Source organism: Lactuca saligna, chromosome 4 (genome assembly GCF_052625555.1).
Source record: "Lactuca saligna cultivar CGN05327 chromosome 4, ASM5262555v1, whole genome shotgun sequence".
In the NCBI taxonomy this organism is placed as follows: domain Eukaryota; kingdom Viridiplantae; phylum Streptophyta; class Magnoliopsida; order Asterales; family Asteraceae; genus Lactuca; species Lactuca saligna.
Genome location: NC_136420.1, coordinates 85,513,141 through 85,531,115, shown reverse-complemented (window position 1 = coordinate 85,531,115; position 17,975 = coordinate 85,513,141). Strand labels below are relative to the sequence as shown.

At 33.1% G+C, this 17,975-nt stretch overlaps 2 protein-coding genes across 2 annotated transcripts; one reads left to right on the top strand and one right to left on the bottom strand.

Annotated features, from left to right (window-relative positions):
• Positions 1–12,252: 12,252 nt before the first annotated feature.
• On the bottom strand, positions 12,253–12,876 carry LOC145039848 (uncharacterized). The gene has a single exon (XM_078987853.1). The coding sequence runs from the start codon at positions 12,874–12,876 to the stop codon at positions 12,253–12,255; it is 624 nt and encodes a 207-aa protein (XP_078843979.1).
• A 3,995-nt stretch (positions 12,877–16,871) lies between these two features.
• Positions 16,872–17,246, top strand: LOC145039847 (auxin-responsive protein SAUR19-like). The gene has a single exon (XM_078987852.1). The coding sequence runs from the start codon at positions 16,872–16,874 to the stop codon at positions 17,244–17,246; it is 375 nt and encodes a 124-aa protein (XP_078843978.1).
• The last annotated feature ends 729 nt before the right edge of the window (positions 17,247–17,975 follow it).

The window sequence follows — 17,975 nt, the reverse complement described above, 5'->3', positions numbered from 1 at the left end:
GTTTTAGAGCCTGACTCATAAAAAAAGTTTGCATAGTGATAGATAAATTTATGAATCTGAGTGGTATTCAAAGTATTAACACACAAAGGAATTTCTTCATATATATATTAAACATACATTGAGTAACATTTGAAGTTAGGAAAATTTCGACCCTTCTAAGGATCTCCGATACAGAAGTTAAAGAAAAGTAAGACTTTTAGCCGAGTTCCTATTCTATAACAAAATATTGGGATTTGGGCAAGTTCTACTTGCGACGTAGGTTGCGCTTGGAGCTCGACTTCGTGTCTGATTGCTTTGCTTCCATAAGGAACCTATAGAAGGCGGCTTGCTGTTCCCTTATCTCAGAGAGGGCTGCAATCAGTTGTGCTTGGAATGTGTCGGTGCGGAGCTGGGCATCATCCTGCAACCTGTCCAATCGACGGATGTCGGAAGTGTGAACTTGTACCTCCACGTTGACTTCATGAATCCAGTTTGCTTGGACCCCGGATTGATAGGACTGGTTGGCTAGTTTGCCTACCATGACTGGGAGTGCTCGGTCGACTGAACCTCCATCCCTGACGTCCTAGAAGTTCCGACACATACCGTAGGGATGACGTACTCCTTGTTGTTGGCTCCAATCGTGAAGGTGACTTCCCCAAATGGGAGTTGGTCCGTGAAAGTTCCTCTTAACTGTGGGAGATTGGGCGATTGGTGGGTTGATTACTTCTGGTTCTGAGTCTGTCCCAGATTCATCCCCTTCCTCCAACTCTATGGGTTCTTCTTCCTCTTCGGGGTCCTCCTCTACCCATCCTCCATTGCCCTGATTCGGGTAGTAGGGTCCCCTGGTGGGTGGAATCCAACCATTGTGTCTGTGCGAGAATAGAAATAAGAGAATTGTCTAGAATTTAAAACATGTACATCTAAATACGTAAGTTAAACTATTGTATTTACCAAATACTCCTATAGTATTTAAGTTTGTATGTTTGATACTAGTGTTATTTTGGTGAGTTTTGACTTTTTGCTCACTACGACCATTCCTCGACATACATTAGTCCGATCTCGGATAAATATAGTTGATCAGGCTATATTCGTCCCAAATCCGATTACATATTTTGAGGCCTAGTCGTAGTGTCCAACTTGTCTTAATACTTCTTGTATAGTTCTAACTATGAAATTGACTTGTTGTATGCATGTATTTGTGCTTTTACGACCCAAATAACTTAAGCTAAATGAAATGCGGTTTAGGTGTAAAAACGTTTTGTCAGAGAGTTTTAGTCCCTATGCATTTATAGTTTGTATATCTTATGTGGTTCGATATACTTAGTTCACTATAAACAATGCTCTGATACCAATCTGTCACACCATGGCATAATCGTTCAAGGGCGGATGACTTCATGTAGTATCGTAACAGTTAAATACATAGTAAAGAAAGTTAAACAACCATCATATATATAATTTAAAAGTTACATTGTTGAATGATACTTGTTCAAAATAAATTACAATATGATGACAAAAATGAGTTTTAAACTAACGCCTTAGTGTCCCTTCTCCAAAAGATGGGGTTTACCTGTATTACTGAATCCCTGAGAAATACAAGTAGTTTTGAAAGAGTGTCAACAATTAAGTTGGTGAGTTCATAAGCGTTCATTTATAAAATTTGTAGGTTTGGTATAAATCACTAAGCTTATTTCTGAAAAATCCAATATTTTTCCATGAGTGTGTGGTAGTTTAAAACTTCCAAACCTATAATGCATTAGTAGTTTTTCATGTCTAGAATAACAGATTTGAGTATGTATAAAATTACTTAGACATTTGATAACCCTGTAAATCATCTTGTTTTTAATACTCCCTGTGAGTTTTATTTCCATGCTATTGACCTAGACTACCTGTAAATCATCTTGTTTTTAATACTCCCTGTGAGTTTAATTTCCATGCTATTGACCTAGACTACCTGTAACAACGTTCTTCAGGCGTTGGAATGTTATGAGGTTTGTCACCCTAGACCTGTCGGTCTAACTGTAGCTAATAGTTTAGGTGCGGGATTGTCAATCCGGTATAGATCTATTCACAAATAATACGCTCTCCCTACAAGATATTATGGTATATAATACAGGACTTTAACTGCATACTTGAAAGTACGTGAAGTTGAATGTCTCACAAAACTTAGTATCAAATAGATTTACGTATGGAAAGTCCATTTGTTCTTGTATATGAAAGTATTTCCTTGATATAGTACTTATAGTATGTAAAATCTCATGAATATCTAGTAAACTATACCTATTATAGTTTTCCAAAAGTATGTTTCGTTTTTAGGGTAAACCCTAGTGTAGTGTCGACTTTGTATGTAAAGTATAACATTATTGAACATTTATAGTCAAAATATAAATAAAGTGTTTGATATTTATATAACAACATGTTTCATTCCAAAAAAGACAAAGTGTTATCATGATATGTTGTATGAGAATGTTTTTGTATGGTAGTTATAAATCACGTATGATTGATTATAACAAAAAGTATAGCAAGAGATTGATGTTTTTCACACGAGGATAATCGGGTGTTTACTTGTATTCCCCCCCCCCCCCCCTTAAAAGTGTATAAAACCATTTACAAAGCATTTGAAAATGTAGTTATAGGGGTATGAACTCACCTAATAGAGTGAAGATGGTGAGATGAAAACCAAACATAACTTTGGCAGGAGAAAGCGGATTTCTCAGGATTTTTGGGAATCTCAGGAGCGTGAAACGTCCTTCGGGACTTGGGTATGAAAACCGGGGATTCAGGATATTTCTTGCACGCAAAATAGAGTAAAAACGCAAGAGAAGGAGAGAAAATGAGCAATTTTGCCCGGAACCCTCGCATCCCTTTTAAAGAGGGGTTGAACCGCCTCGGTACGTTGGGCGTACGAGGTTACGCGGGGCGTAATGGGACTTCATTGCTTATGCACTTCGTATGGGATGGGTTCTGTTCGATGGGAGAGCATGTGGCTGATGGGACGAGGCTCCTATCCTCTGGTACGCGGTGCGTAATCCTTTACGTGAGGTGCAAATGGATTTTTTCAACTTCTAAATTGTATAACTTTTGCGTACGAGCTTCGTTTTTCGCATTCTTTATATCCACACGTAGGTGAGAATGTACTCTACAACTTTCATTTAGACTCAATCGGCTAATTTTGAATTTATTTTAATTATTTTATTTTTAAGAGGCGGGACACGTAAGGTACGTTTAAAAATCCGTAACTTCTTTATCCGATGTCTGTTTTCGACAAACTTTTTACCGTTGTACTACCATTGTTGAGGTCTTCGATTCTCATTTAGATTGTTTTGGTCAAAAATCCCTCGATCTCTATTTCGAGGTTTTAGTTGTCTACTGCTACATCCGAAACTTCGAAAAATCATAACTTCCCAATACGAAGTCAGATTTGGACGTTCTTTTTATGTATGCTCACAGTTTAATGATATCTACGATTTTCATTTGGATACTTAAGGTTAAAAAGTATTTTATTAAAACTTTGCGTTTTACGTTTAATCGTACTAATGGTTTTGTTGTGAATCTTAGGTTGGTCATAACTTCTTCGTTATAACTCGGATTTTAGTGTTCTTTATATTTCTGAAAACCTTGACATGTTAACTATCATTTATGAAATCCAGTAGATGACTTTTGAACATTTTATGTTCGACAATAATTTCATTATATTAAAGGGGTTACAATTCTTGACTTTTTAGGCCATTACATTGATTCGAAATATCGGGTTCTCACAATTTATGCTTCGAGGAGGAGCAATCATGTTAGCCTCAAAGAAGCAATCATTCATGTCAAATATGGAATATAAATATCTAGCATTTGTTGTTGATAAGGAAGCATAATAGATAAGAAATTTGATTTATGAGATTCCATTATGGCCAAAATCTATTTCATCCATTTCTATACACTTTGATAGTGTTGCTACCATAACCAAAGCATATAATCATGTGTATAATGGAAAGTTACGACATTTGGATGTTCGACGTAACACTGTATGTGAGCTTATCGCTAAAAAGACAATTTCTATTGAAGTTTTTCAATTTCAATTGAACACGGTTGATCATTTGACTAAAGGGTTATCTAGGGACTTTGTAAATAAGTCAAAAATAAGAATGTGTTTAAGCTTGTTTGATATCTCTGATGGCAAGATACACAATTCCATTCTAATGCAATGTTAAAAGTTGAATTTACTGTGAATAGCTTGCTTTTGGAGATTACCACAGTTGTTTACATTATTCTAAGATATGTGCTTAGACCTATATATTAAAGTTAAGTTGAACAGATTCTTAATAGTTCTTTTGAAAAAGGGCATGTGCAAGTGCATGAATCAAAAGGACTACCTACGTGTTATGAGTTTTTTCCGCTTCAAGAAACTTAGGTTTGGCTTTAATGCACTCGTGAATGGATAGGACACATGACTTGTAATAGTGCCAAGTATGAACATTATAATATGTACAACTTGTGTGTATAATTCTTCAATTACTCAAATGAGTATATGAGTTCGATCCTTGGACACCTAGATTCTTGAGTATGTGAAATGTGTATTATATAATATGATATTTCAATCTTCAATATATTTTCATTTAGGCATGAATTTGGATTAATGTTTATTATTTAAGTTAATTAAAGAGTACATTAAAATGTGAGAGCAATGTTGGTGATTTTAGTTCCATCAATCTTTTTAGTATAGTCGGAATTAACTCGAGATAGATCGAGTTCAACTTGTGTTATAACATGATATTAGAGGTATGAAGTGTTGACTAAATAAGCTAATGTGAACTTAAGTACACAAGAGTGATGGCTTTGGTTTGAATCTTGCCCCTCCTATTTTCTCCCCCCAAATTGCATATTTTTTAGATAAAAAATGTGATGATATGACATGTCACGTCAGTAATCTGTCTTATGTCTTATTCAACCCCAGATAGGCATGCTACATGGTACATGTTATCGTCTTAATCTTCAAAAAGTGATAATGAAAAAGTTGATAAATTTCAGACATCAATAAACATAAATTGCAATTTATGTAAAAATTGCTAAAATCTATCAAATTTAAGAGTTTTTTACATTTCAATGAAAATAAAAATAATCAATTATTATTTTGTTAAAAGTGATCTTGATTGTAATACTTTTAAGTTAATAGTTTTTTTCAATAAAAATAATAAAATTTGATGTGTCAGATAAAAAAACAACAAATGAGATAGATGAATATGAATGCTCCAACAAACTTTTAACATCTTTATTTACTGTTTTAAGTATTTTTTTATTAAATCTTTATATTTTTAAAGTAATAGTTTTTAATATAATACTATTATATTTTTTGGTTAAATGATTAAAAACATATTGTATTTTTCTGATATTCATTTTAATTTTAATACAAATATAAATAGAGCATATTAATATCCCCAATATTTGCATTTTGATTAACTTTTAGACTCTTAAATAATTTGATATATATATATATATATATATATATATATATATATATATATATATATATATATATATATATATATATATATATATATATATATATATATATATATATATAGTTACAGGGCCGATTCAAACTAATTTGCGGCCTATGGCGAAAATAATGAGGCCCCTTAAAAAACAAAAAAAATATAGACAAATAACTATAGTTAATAGTTCATTTCTTTCATTACTTTTTACCAAAACACAATTGAGAACCACAATAAGATTTTTTTTATAGATACAATATATAAGAACTTCTTTCATTCTCATAGCTATAAATAAGATATTCCATATGCCTTAATATATTTATAATAAGCCTTTTAATTAAGCCACACAAAGCTACTGGTGTGATCTAATCCTATAAGTACTCTAACAACATTACATTTGTAAAACAACCCACATTGTAAGATTTATATATAATATTAAATGATTAGGGGTGTTTGGATATGAAAAAAATTGTGTTTATTGCTTATTGTTTATTTCCACCACAAAAAGCTAAGTTTAAGTGTTTGGATAAAATCCTTAAAAATCAACTTATTGTGTTAGGAATAAACTAAATAAGTTAATTTTAATAAGTATATCTTCCCTTGCTTATTGCTTATTCTCACCACAAATAAGCTTATAAGCTAATCCAAACACCCCCCTAGTCTAAAAATGGGTTGAAAATGGTAGTTTATCGACTATGATGTGTTCCCACATTTCTCTCGAACGTATAGTAAAAAACACAAACAATCAAAAATAGAACAAAACTTACAAATACACTTTTACACAAAACCCTTAAATTCTTGATAAATTAAAGAACTAAGATGAGACCATAATAACATAACTTGAATTTTTTTTTTCTGGTTTTGAATAATCATCGGTGAACAAAAACAAAAATCTTAAACTAACCATTGGTGTTTGAAAACATGAATTTTTTTGTCCAGGTGAGAAATAAAGTAACAATAAAGAAACCAAACTCAATTTATTACTTGCAAGAGATTTCAAAGTTACTTGAGAACTGAAAAACTAGATGCAAAAGTGAAGGACTGAAATACAACAGGAGCAAGAGGCAAAATAAGCAGATAAATGAGTCCAATTCGAACAACAAAATAAAATATATTGGTTACACTTTTTAGAAATTTGAATTAAACATTGGATTAGCAAGTCGTTATGAGAATTCGGCACTTAGAAACCCGTTAATTTAATGTCGGCTAAGGCTAGGATGAAAATCGAACTTCAGATATCGTTTAATCTGATTATCATAAATTAAAAAAAAAAAAAAAACATAAATCAAACTTCATCTATCGTCACATTGATTATCAAAAATAAAACTTCAGAAAATTAGATTTAAGAAATCAAACTGAGAAGTCACTTGGGAGAAGTGAACTAGATCACTACGGGATAAGAACATGAAGATTCTTCAAAAGCCTAACTAGAACGGAGGAGACACGTAAAAAATGTAAAATAAAAAAATATCACACAAAAAAATATAAAATAAATAATTACTCTTTAAAAAAACGCAGAGCTTACAAGGATTGAAAACACGCACCACTTGGTTAAAAACAAATAGCTCCTTATCATCTCAGCTCCAAATACATTTATTTTTAAATTTCATATATATATATATATATATATATATATATATATATATATATATATATATATATATATATATTACTATTATATAAAGCATATTGTGTATTTCTTGAATTTTCAGAGGTACAAAACTTAATACACTTTACACAATCATATTATGCCTATTGTTTACTAAACATAGAATTTACAACATTTCAGTTTAATTAACTAAAAAAAAGTTAACGTATACGTTTCATTATCTTAAAAAATTAAAGAATAATATCATTTCTCCCATTTCTTCTAACCTCACATACTCTTTCAATCCAATACCCATAAACCCTAATCGGAGTGTCGTCACTTCCCTCATCCTCATTTCTCCCACACCAGGATCGCATCCGACCGCCGTTTCCACCATCTCTTTTCCCTCGCACCAATTTTCCGGCAACAAACCCCCACCAGAAGCATGAACTACCAGCGATGGTCACCCTACTCGAACGTTCTTATTGGAGAGAGTTATTGAGCATCGATTTAGGGTTTCTTTATCTGAACATGTTCATCCAGATTATTGGAGAGTATTTTTTTCTCATTTATGGATTTCTTGATTAGCTTTTGATTTTGATCTCTATCACATTTTGAAGTTCAAGCCTATCGATTTCTATCAGTATTCTTTCTCATTTATCAATTTCTTGGATTACCTTCTGATTTTGATTTCTATTAGTTTTTGAAGTTCAAACCTATCTATTTCTCGCAACTCAATCCTACCCCGCCGCCCCGCCACTAACCGGTGTCGATGCCTGTATGTTCTTCAGATTGATCAGGTAAGCATGCCCTTCTCCTCTCTGCAACTGAAACTTCGATTTTATGATTATGGCTTCGGGATTTTTTTTGTTCTATGTGGCCAAGGAGATTCTTATATAATATAAAACCAATTAGTTGCTTTTTCCTTCAAAGTCAATGATGCAGATCTTGACTTAAACGTAGGTTATGAATCGATGTTATTGATACAGTAACTGAAAGGCTGACACATATTTTTGGCATGTAGTACATGATCTATGTTGTTGGATTTGTATAGTTTTTTTTTTTTTTTTTACTTTCACATAATGTTTACGCCACAATTGGCCTGGTAAAAGCTTCGAAATTCATAACAGGTATCTTGCGATATGATTTCTTAGTAAGGCGTTTAATTTCAATACTTCTTTTATTAAGTTTTGAGTTTTTGATCAACAAAAAAAGAAGGATACAAAGTATTTTATATTAATATGATTTCATCTGTTTGATGAACTTTGAGTTAGCATTGTCTCTTTACTTTCTTTTTCTCACCAGTTTTGTTCTACAGCTGGGTAATTGACTCTTATAATGGTAAATATATTGACACCATTCCACTTTTTGTTATTATAACGACTTTTGTTGTGCATTAACTCGTATATAATTTTTTCAGAAATAACCTTTTATATTATAAGTTTTTTGGTCATTTTTCTTTGCTTGCAGGTGGTTCTAATAATCATGTTAGTTTGTGTGTACAAGAGCATACGAGATTTGTTTCATAAAAAGAACAACTTGTAAGTTATTCAGGTTTTATATGTTATGTTATCAACTGATGTTTGATTTTAAAAGTTCCGGTAGTGCCACCATAGATTGCACAATGTTGAAGATGCCCAAATGTCGATACTCGAGTCAACAGACATCGATATATACATAGCCCCACAATGTGATGACTCACACGTTTGACTATTTATTTTTCCACTCTTTTTATTGAATTGTTGTCGACAGTCTAGGTACTTGTTAAGTGCGGCATCTGACCTCAAATCTTTAAATTTTATACAAAAGGTTAAAGTTGTCTTTTATGTTATTCAGACCTTTCAATTGATCAGAACAAGAAACAACTTTAAAGCCTTCTGTTTTTGTCTCACACAATTTGTTTAACTCATCTTTTTTCAAGTCTTGCGGCTTGTTTTGGCTTTTTAATGTACTTTCTAATTTTTAATTAGTTGACTTAAGTTCTTCTTTTGTTCTCGCTTATTTCATGATTTAACATTTTCATTGTTCTATTGTTTAACACTTGCATGTTCTGATTGCAACATCGATTGGAAGAAGAAATCATGGAATAGAGTAGAGCAGTAGCCTGATTCAACTATCAAAATCCAAATGGAGCTTTCAAACAAACTTAAATCATTAACATTTCTTTTGGTTTACTAAATCATGTTGTTTGTAGCTAATACTAGAAATTATTAATCAAGTTGAAGGGTTCTTTTGTATTTTTCATTAGAGTACGTAGAAACTTTTTTTTTGTGTTAGGTAATGTTTAAAATCATATTAGTATTAGATGAAAATTTGCTTTTAGTTACAATGGTTGATTAGGAACCATCTAAAACTTTAATCTTTTCAAGTGTTCTTTTGTTAAATTTGAAATAAGGTACAATTTGTTTTTCTTTCCACATGATTGTACAATAATCACAGTTATTAACTAAATCATATGAAGTTATTATAAAGTTATATTGATGTGTAGTAAAAGTTATATGTATTCATAAACATACACTCCATTTATAGGCAGATTACAAGGTTGTGAAGATCCACTTTTATAGGAGTAAGTATAGGAACTAATCTAGACTAAGTAATTACACGTGATAATAAAGATACAATGAGTTAAGATGGCCTAATGGACTCGTTGGATCCATTATCCTTGATATGCCCCCGCAAGATGGAGGATCCATCGGATACGCCAATCTTGGAACGATTACGTAAAAAAGGAGTTTGAGATAATGGATTGGTGAGCATGTCAGCGAGCTGGTCTTGAGAGTGAACATGGAGGACGCGTAGATGACCACTTGAGACTTGTTCTCGTATAAAATGGTAGTCAAGGGCAACATGTTTCATGCGTGAGTGATACACCAGATTAGCAAATACATACGTAGCACCAGTATTATCACAAAGTTAGGTAGGTGTTGTCTTGACATTGATACCCAACTCGTGTAGGAGGTTCTTTAGCCAAGTGAGTTTTGTTGCTGCATTCGCTAAGGCTTTATATTCGGCTTTAGTTGAGGACCTGGAGACTGACTTTTGACGTGTAGATCGCCACAAGAAAATATTGGAGCCAAGGTAGAGTATATACGTAGTTGTTGACCTGCCTGCATCTTTAACACCACCCCAATCAAAATCAAAGAACGCGATGAGTGTAAGAGAAGAGTTACGGTTTAGGAAGAGGCCATGGTGAATGGTGCCTTTGAGATAATGAAGAAGGCGTTTTAGGGCTTGCCAATGAGATTGGCGTGGGGCATGCATGTATTCAGAGAGTTTTTTTATAGCATAAGAGATGTCCGGACGAGTAACGACTAGGTACTGGAGTGAACCAACAAGTTTCCGATATGGTGTAGCATCGACAGTAGGAGTGGAGTCAATCGCTACAAGTGGTTCAGTGGCACTTAGAGGGGTGGAGACATCTTTAGCACCTTCCATATGAAACTGGGTAAGAATATCATGAATATGGCGATGCTGAGAGAGAAAGATGCCAGAGGTGGTGGGAATGACTTCAACACCCAGAAAGTGGTGAAGTGGACCAAGATCTTTTAAGGAAAATTTGTTGCTAAGGGCGGAAATGAAGTGATTTAGGAAGATGGAGTCATTACCCGTGAGAACAATGTCGTCCACATAGACTAGAAAGTAGCAAATGGTTTTGTGATTGTTGTAGACAATAGAGAGGCTTCGGCTAAAGACTTGGTGAACCCAAACTGAGTAAGGAAAGTTGTGAGCTTAGTGTACCATGCCCTGGGGCTTGTTTAAGACCATAGATGGATTTTTTTAGTTTGCAGATGTGGTAGGGAAATTGGGTGTCAGTGTAACCTGGAGGTTGGCTCATATAGACCTCCTCATGAAGAGTACCCTGAAGAAAAGCATTATTGACATCGAGTTGTCATAACGGCCAGTTGTTGGAAAGGGCAATACAAAGAATGGTCCTGATGGTAACGGGTATAGTCACTGGACTAAACGTGTCAAAGTAGTCTTTGCCATATTGTTGATGAAAGCCTTTGGCAACTAGGCGAGCTTTGTATTTGGCAATGGAACCATCCGGATTTCTTTTGATTCGGAAGACCCACTTGCAGCCGATTGGGTTGTAAGCATTGGGTGGAACTAGCTCCCAAGTGTGATTTTGGAGAAGAGCATTAAATTTCGAGTCCATGGCAGTGCACCATTTAGAGTCTTTGAGAGTCTGAGTATGAGTGGTGGGTTCAATGGTAGAAGGGATAGGGTGAAGAGTAGTTGGGTTAATAAGGTTAGAGTTGAAGTATTTTGAGTTTTGTTTGCGATTGTGAGGAGGTGGGAAGCGGCTGGTGCGAATGTTAGCATGAGGGGAGGGTAGTATTTGTGGTAAGGGAGGGGTGAAGGAGCTTCCGGTGGTGAGGGAGGGGGGTGGTTCGGGTATGTCTTGTTCGACTTCTGGTGGATCATTAGTGGGTGGTATGATGGGAATGATAGTGGGTAAAGTTTATAATGGACGACTGGGAACAGATGGTGAAGATACAGGAGAGGTGGGAGTGAGTAGAAATTCATCTGAGGTATGTAAAGGATAAGTGATGGTAGATGTATCGGGTTTGTAGGGAAACACATGTTCAATAAAAAGAACATGACGAGAGTGATAAAGTTTGTGGGTGGTGGGGTCATAACATTTATAGGCCGATTTTGAGGTGGAATATCCAAGGAAGATGCACTTAGCGGAGCGGGGTTGAAGTTTTGTGGTACCATAAGGTCATAACCAAGGAAAGCATAGGCAGCCAAAAGGCTTTAATTTGGTGTAAACAGGTGAGGTGTTGTGTAATTTTTGATAGGGGGACCGATTGTTTAGGATGGGTATAGGTAAACTACGCAGAAGAGTCTTGAGAACTTTGATGGAGGGGTGACCAAGTTTTTGATGCCATGCAAGGATAGTGTTGGATGATGTCTTAATAGAGTTTAGTTGAGGAAGTCGTTTGAGTGATTGAATGGCAGCATAATAGACATCATTGACGTTCGCTCCCCGCATTAGACACGCCTTCGTGCGGAGATCCTTAACCAAAAAATAAGAGGCAAATAATTCAACAGAAACACGGTTAGCTCAACAAAGTTTAGCAACAGATACTAGATGATTTTTTAGTTTGGGAACAAAGAGAACATTATTGAGATTTAAAGGATGTGTGTGAGTTGAAATGATTGTATGGCCAGTGTGAGATATTGGTAGAGTGTTACCGTTTCCTAAAACAATTTCATCGGGTCCTTCGTATTCTGAAAGGGTGTGAAACGAAGCAGGGTTGACGCAACATGATGAGATGCTCCACTATCAAACATCCATGGAGGTGTGGAGGCTGTAGACGTGGCAGTAGTGGTGTTGACTGTTGGAGAAGAGCCTGTTGTAGATAGGGTGACATTGTTTTCTTTCAAGAAACGGGCGAATTTTCCGCAATCTTTGGTTTCATAACCAATGATATTACAAAATTGACCGTAAGATGAGATACAATTGCTGCGTTGAGGACCGTTGATGCTTTGAGAGCGATTATAACGAGAACCAGATTTGGGAAATCTGTTTGGTGATCGATTGTCATGGCGAGAGTCATAGGGATTTTTGGACGTATACCTTTGTTGTCTTTGCGTGTTGTTGACAGTGGTAACACCTGGAGTGGTTGGTTTTTCCTTGAGTGTACGTTCGTGATCTATAAGTTTATCGAAAAGATCTGGAAACATGATTGTGGTATCCCTAATTTTTAATGCAGCGGAGATATAGACATAGTCTTCTCCAAGTTGGGCCAAGATGTGGACTATTAGATCTTCCTCCTCCACTGGTCTTTGGTCCAGGGCTAATTCATCAACAATTGTCTTCATTTCATGAAGGAATTCGGCTACAAGACGAGACCCTCTAGGGTTGTTGGCGAGTCTGGATTTGAGCGAAATAATGCATGACCTGGAGACACTAGCATAGCTATCAGTAAGTCGCTTGAACACTTGACGGGAGGTTTCAGCCGATGACACAATTAGTTGGATTGTATCGGAACAGCTACCAAGCAGGGCTCCAAGAATGATTTGATCTTGACGGTACCAAGGCCTGTACTCTGGATTAGCTTTGGTAGCATCAGTGGCTAGGGTTTTTGGTGGGGCTTATGTAGATCCATCGACATAATGGTCAAGACCCAAGCCGACCAGGGTAGCCATGACCTGTTTTCTCCATACAGGGAAATTGGTAGCGGTAAGTTTGATAGGATAGTGAGTGTGAGATGTAACTTCAATTACAGAGGCCATGATTAGGGTTAAGACTTGGATCGAGTGAGGCTCAGAGGAGCTAGAGATGCTCTGATACCATATAAAGTTATATTGATGTGCAGTAAAAGTTATTTGTATTCATAAACATACACGCCATTTATAGGCATATTACAAGGTTGTGAAGATCCACTTTTACAGGAGTAAGTATAGGAACTAATCTAGACTAAGTAATTACATGTGATAATAAAGATACATTGAGTTAAGATGGCCTAATTGACTCGGTGGGTCCATTATCCTTGATAGTTATTCACAATTATTTATGATTAATCATAATTATTCATGAAGTCATTGAGGTTAGAGACGTAGGTGTTCTTTTTGGGTCTAATGTTTTTTAATATTTATTTATAACTCACGAATAGTATTTCTATAATGTTTTTTGTTTAAAATAAAGATATATCTCTAACATGGTTTTTGTAAAAACAATCAACTTTAAATATAACGATACTTTTAAAGCAATTTAATGAAATCACACTAATTTTATTTATTTATTTTTATTTTCTAATAGACAATAGATCCATACGATAAAAACCATCGATTATTTATCAAATTCAAGTTCAAATTTGAAAAATAAGTTTGTTGGAGCTCAAGTTGAGTTTCAAGATTCAAGTGAAATCGATAATATACGATGAAATTAAGATATTATCACCTCTTCCGATAAACTATCTTTTAAAATTCTTCCTCAGAGAACCAAGACAATATTAGAATCCATGGATACCACGCGACAATACAAAGATGTTAGTGAAACTCCAAAAAGTTGAAGCATGGAGTCGAATACTTTTAATTTCAACCAAAAAACACCGATATTTTTTATTCAAAACAATAATACAAATGATATTTAGTGAGGTGTTTTGAAACTAATATACTAAAAAACTAATCATTGTGGTAGAAATACTTTTAATTTCAACCAAAAAACACCGATATTTTTTATTCAAAACAATAATACAAATGATATTTAGTGAGGTGTTTTGAAACTAATATACTAAAAAACTAATCATTGTGGTAGAAATAAAACTATTCACCAAAATAAGACAAACATCGGGTGAAAAGAAACTGAATATTATTAAAAGCTAATCGTTGAAATGAAACTATTTACCGATTGTTATGATTTTTCTAATATGACATGGTTCTTATTAGAAAAACTAAAGTTTAAGTTTCATATTCTAGCAAAATAGAATGGAAATGAAAAAAACCCAGAAAATGAGTTTTAGGACCCGAAAAACAACTCATAAAAAAAAAATTGGTTGAATATTACAAACCTGCAGTCCATCAAACTGGTCAAAAATTTAAAACAAATTAACATGTTACGTTTATTTGTAGTTAACATTCTAAGTGATTAATTGCAATTTGCAAGGATCACATATGATTTATCAACGTTTGAGAATTGGAAGAACAAAAGAACTATCAATATTTTATAAGTTGGTTAATATTTAATGAGTTTTATGGTTACATTTGATTGCGTCAAGAAAACTATTCATCAAAATGAATTAATCAATGTCTGGAAATTATTCGCTACCGCCGCATTGCGCAGGTAAACAATTAATATATATATATATATATATATATATATATATATATATATATATATATATATATATATATATATATATATATATATATATATATATATATACCAATCGAAATTCGCAGGGCCAAGATTTGGCGATGCCCTGAATGATCGTCCAGTTTACCGTGCCCCTATGGCCGGCCCTGAATAGTTTTATATATATATATATATATATATATATATATATATATATATATACAGGATATAGATCCGGTAAGAAATTTTTTTTTGTAGGAAGGTAAAAAGTTTTTTTTCTACATATTTTTTTGACGAACAAAATAAATGAATCACTAGATGATTCATTTGTAAGATGATTCACAAGAAAAAATTCCCAAAAAAACATCTTTATGATTCATTTTTAAGTAAATGAAGAAAAAATTCATTTTTATGACAATTTTAGTGAATAACAACAAAATCATTGTATAAATGAATCATCGAGATGTTTTTTTGAGAATTTTTTCTTGTGAATCATCTTACAAATGAATCATCTAATGATTCATTTTGTTTGTTCGCGAAAAAAATATGTAGAAAAAAAACTTATTACCTTCCTACCAAAAATTTCCTTCTTTTATATATATATATATATATATATATATATATATATATATATATATATATATATATATATATATATATATATATATATATATATATATATATATATATATACACACACACACCAATCGAAATTCACAGGGCCTAAAATTTGGCGAGGCCCGAAAGGATCGCCCAGCTTACCGTGCCCCTATGGTCGGCCCTGAATAATTATATTAAGCACATATTTAACTGAACCTCGATAAACAATTATTAAACACATATTTAACTGAACCTCATAAACAATTGCATACAAGTTAACTGAGCGCATTACCTTTAGTTTCAAATTATTAAGAACATATTTAAGTGAACCTCCATATATTTCCTCTATCAATAACTTCATAAGCGGCAACAACGATAACAACAAGAAGAAAAACAAGATAATTGTGATGCAAAATGGAAAAGTGGGTCCAACGAATAAGTTTATCATATATAAAAGTTTTTAGAAAAACAAACTTGTCAATTACCGATAAACTTACTAAAAAAGTTTAAAACGAGATAATTAAAAAAAAACACATGAAATCCTTTTTTAAAATAAAAAGAATGTGTATAAATAGAAAAATCCAAAAATATATAAATTTTTTACTAACGCTAAAAAGTATTAATACGACCCATTCGCCGACCTAAAGCCAAAAAAGTGGAAGAATTATAGTACTTATCTTTTGATAAATGTATTAAATATTGTCGTTTTATATATATTGTTAAGAACACGATTAGAACTATGTTTAGATTCTATGAAGACAAAACATTACAACTGGCAACGAATATACCCTGATAAAATAATGCCATATTATCGAGTTAATCAAAATTTGGTGTAAAAGTGTAAAGCATTCAAAAAATAAATTACAGAAAAGTCGGTATAATATTTGGTACATATAATGATATATCTCAAAGATACTGTTACGTCTTACACTCTATTAAATATCTCAAACATATTAATAATCCTATTAATTTGGTTGCTTAATTATTTTAATTATTATAAAAATCAATTAAGTAGCTAAATCAGAAAAGTTGGTATAATAATGATATATCTCAAAGATACTGTTACGTCTTAGACTCTATTAAAATTGAGACAAAGTACAAGAAAAACCAAACATATTTATAATCGTATTAATTTGGTTACTTAATTATTTTAATCATTATAAAAATCAATTAAGTAGCTAAATCTTTATAAAAGTTCGCCGAAGTCAAACGTGAGCACTACTAATTCATTGAGGAATTAAAGAAACACACACATACACATATAAAACTATAAGCTGCAGGCAACAACCGTAAGCTATATGTTAAGGTTTATTTTAATCAAGTTGTATAGAAATCGTCAAACCAATTCGATTTAAATGTCGAAATTAAGCTCTCTCCTCCAACCCCATTTCACATAGACTTCTACTTCTCTCCCAACACAATGTTGGGCAAGAAGATTGGTTCCTTCAAAAAATTAGCCAAAAAGGTCAAGGTTAAACGCACCCCGAATATAGAGCCATCACACCATGACTACTTGCTAAAGACATATGAAGAAGACGAAGGTTGCAATGAACCCAAACCTGGTTTTTTTGCGATTTATGTAGGTAATCATGAGCCACGAAGATTTGTTGTTCCTACTGAATACCTTTCGCATCCGTTGTTTAAAATGTTGTTAGAGAAATCTTATGATGATGAAGAATGGAATAACCGGTTGGTGGTTCCATGCAGTGTCACGGCTTTCCAAGAAGTGGTTAATGCCGTTGAATGTTCCAATGGGATGTTTGATCTTGGTCATCTGGTTGAAGAGCTCATTTAGATATATATGAGTAATAGATAAGTGACTACAACTTCCGGCTGTTCTTGTCAAACATATTTTTAGTTTAGTGTTAATTAGTAAGCAGCTCCCGAATGATTCACTCCCCTTGGTTTAGTTATATTTGTGAGTCATATATATATCGTCGTAAAGATGTAAGATCTGATTTATATATATGGGTGAGCTGCATTTGACTAAATCTTATTGATTTTTCTTTCTTAGTTTCGATTTGCAACTTAAGGTCCATATATAATGTATTTAGTATGGTGATCTTACTCAATATAACTGTTTTTATTACGGATGTATGTTTTTCTAAAAGGGTTTGTTGAAAACCATGTTTCAGTTTCGTAGTTTTTTAGATCATTAATTTTATTATTAAGGTCTCTCACATTTTTGTCATAGTGAATTTAGATGATCCCAGCAAACCATTTTTGAGATTAAATCATGTCAATTTCAATATTTTAAATTGATAGTCATCAAGCTAAGCTAGGTATAAGAAAGGTAGGTTATAGGACCTACTTACAATTTTTAATTTATCTAAAATTACTATAGTTATTTTTTAAGAATCTATTTTAAAAATTATAGATATTTTTTAAGAATCTATCTTAAAAAAAATGTTTTTTTTTTTTTTGAATTTTGTATATAAAAAAGTTAATGAATTATGTGATTTTTTATTCTATACTAGCACTATAGTCATATCTTTAAGAAATCAATAAAATCTATGAACTCAAA

What these genes read in the sequence shown, in the direction of transcription:
- LOC145039848 (XM_078987853.1), bottom strand. Translation starts at nt 12,876, where the DNA reads ATGAAGACAATTGTTGATGAATTAGCCCTGGACCAAAGACCAGTGGAG.
- LOC145039847 (XM_078987852.1), top strand. Translation starts at nt 16,872, where the DNA reads ATGTTGGGCAAGAAGATTGGTTCCTTCAAAAAATTAGCCAAAAAGGTC.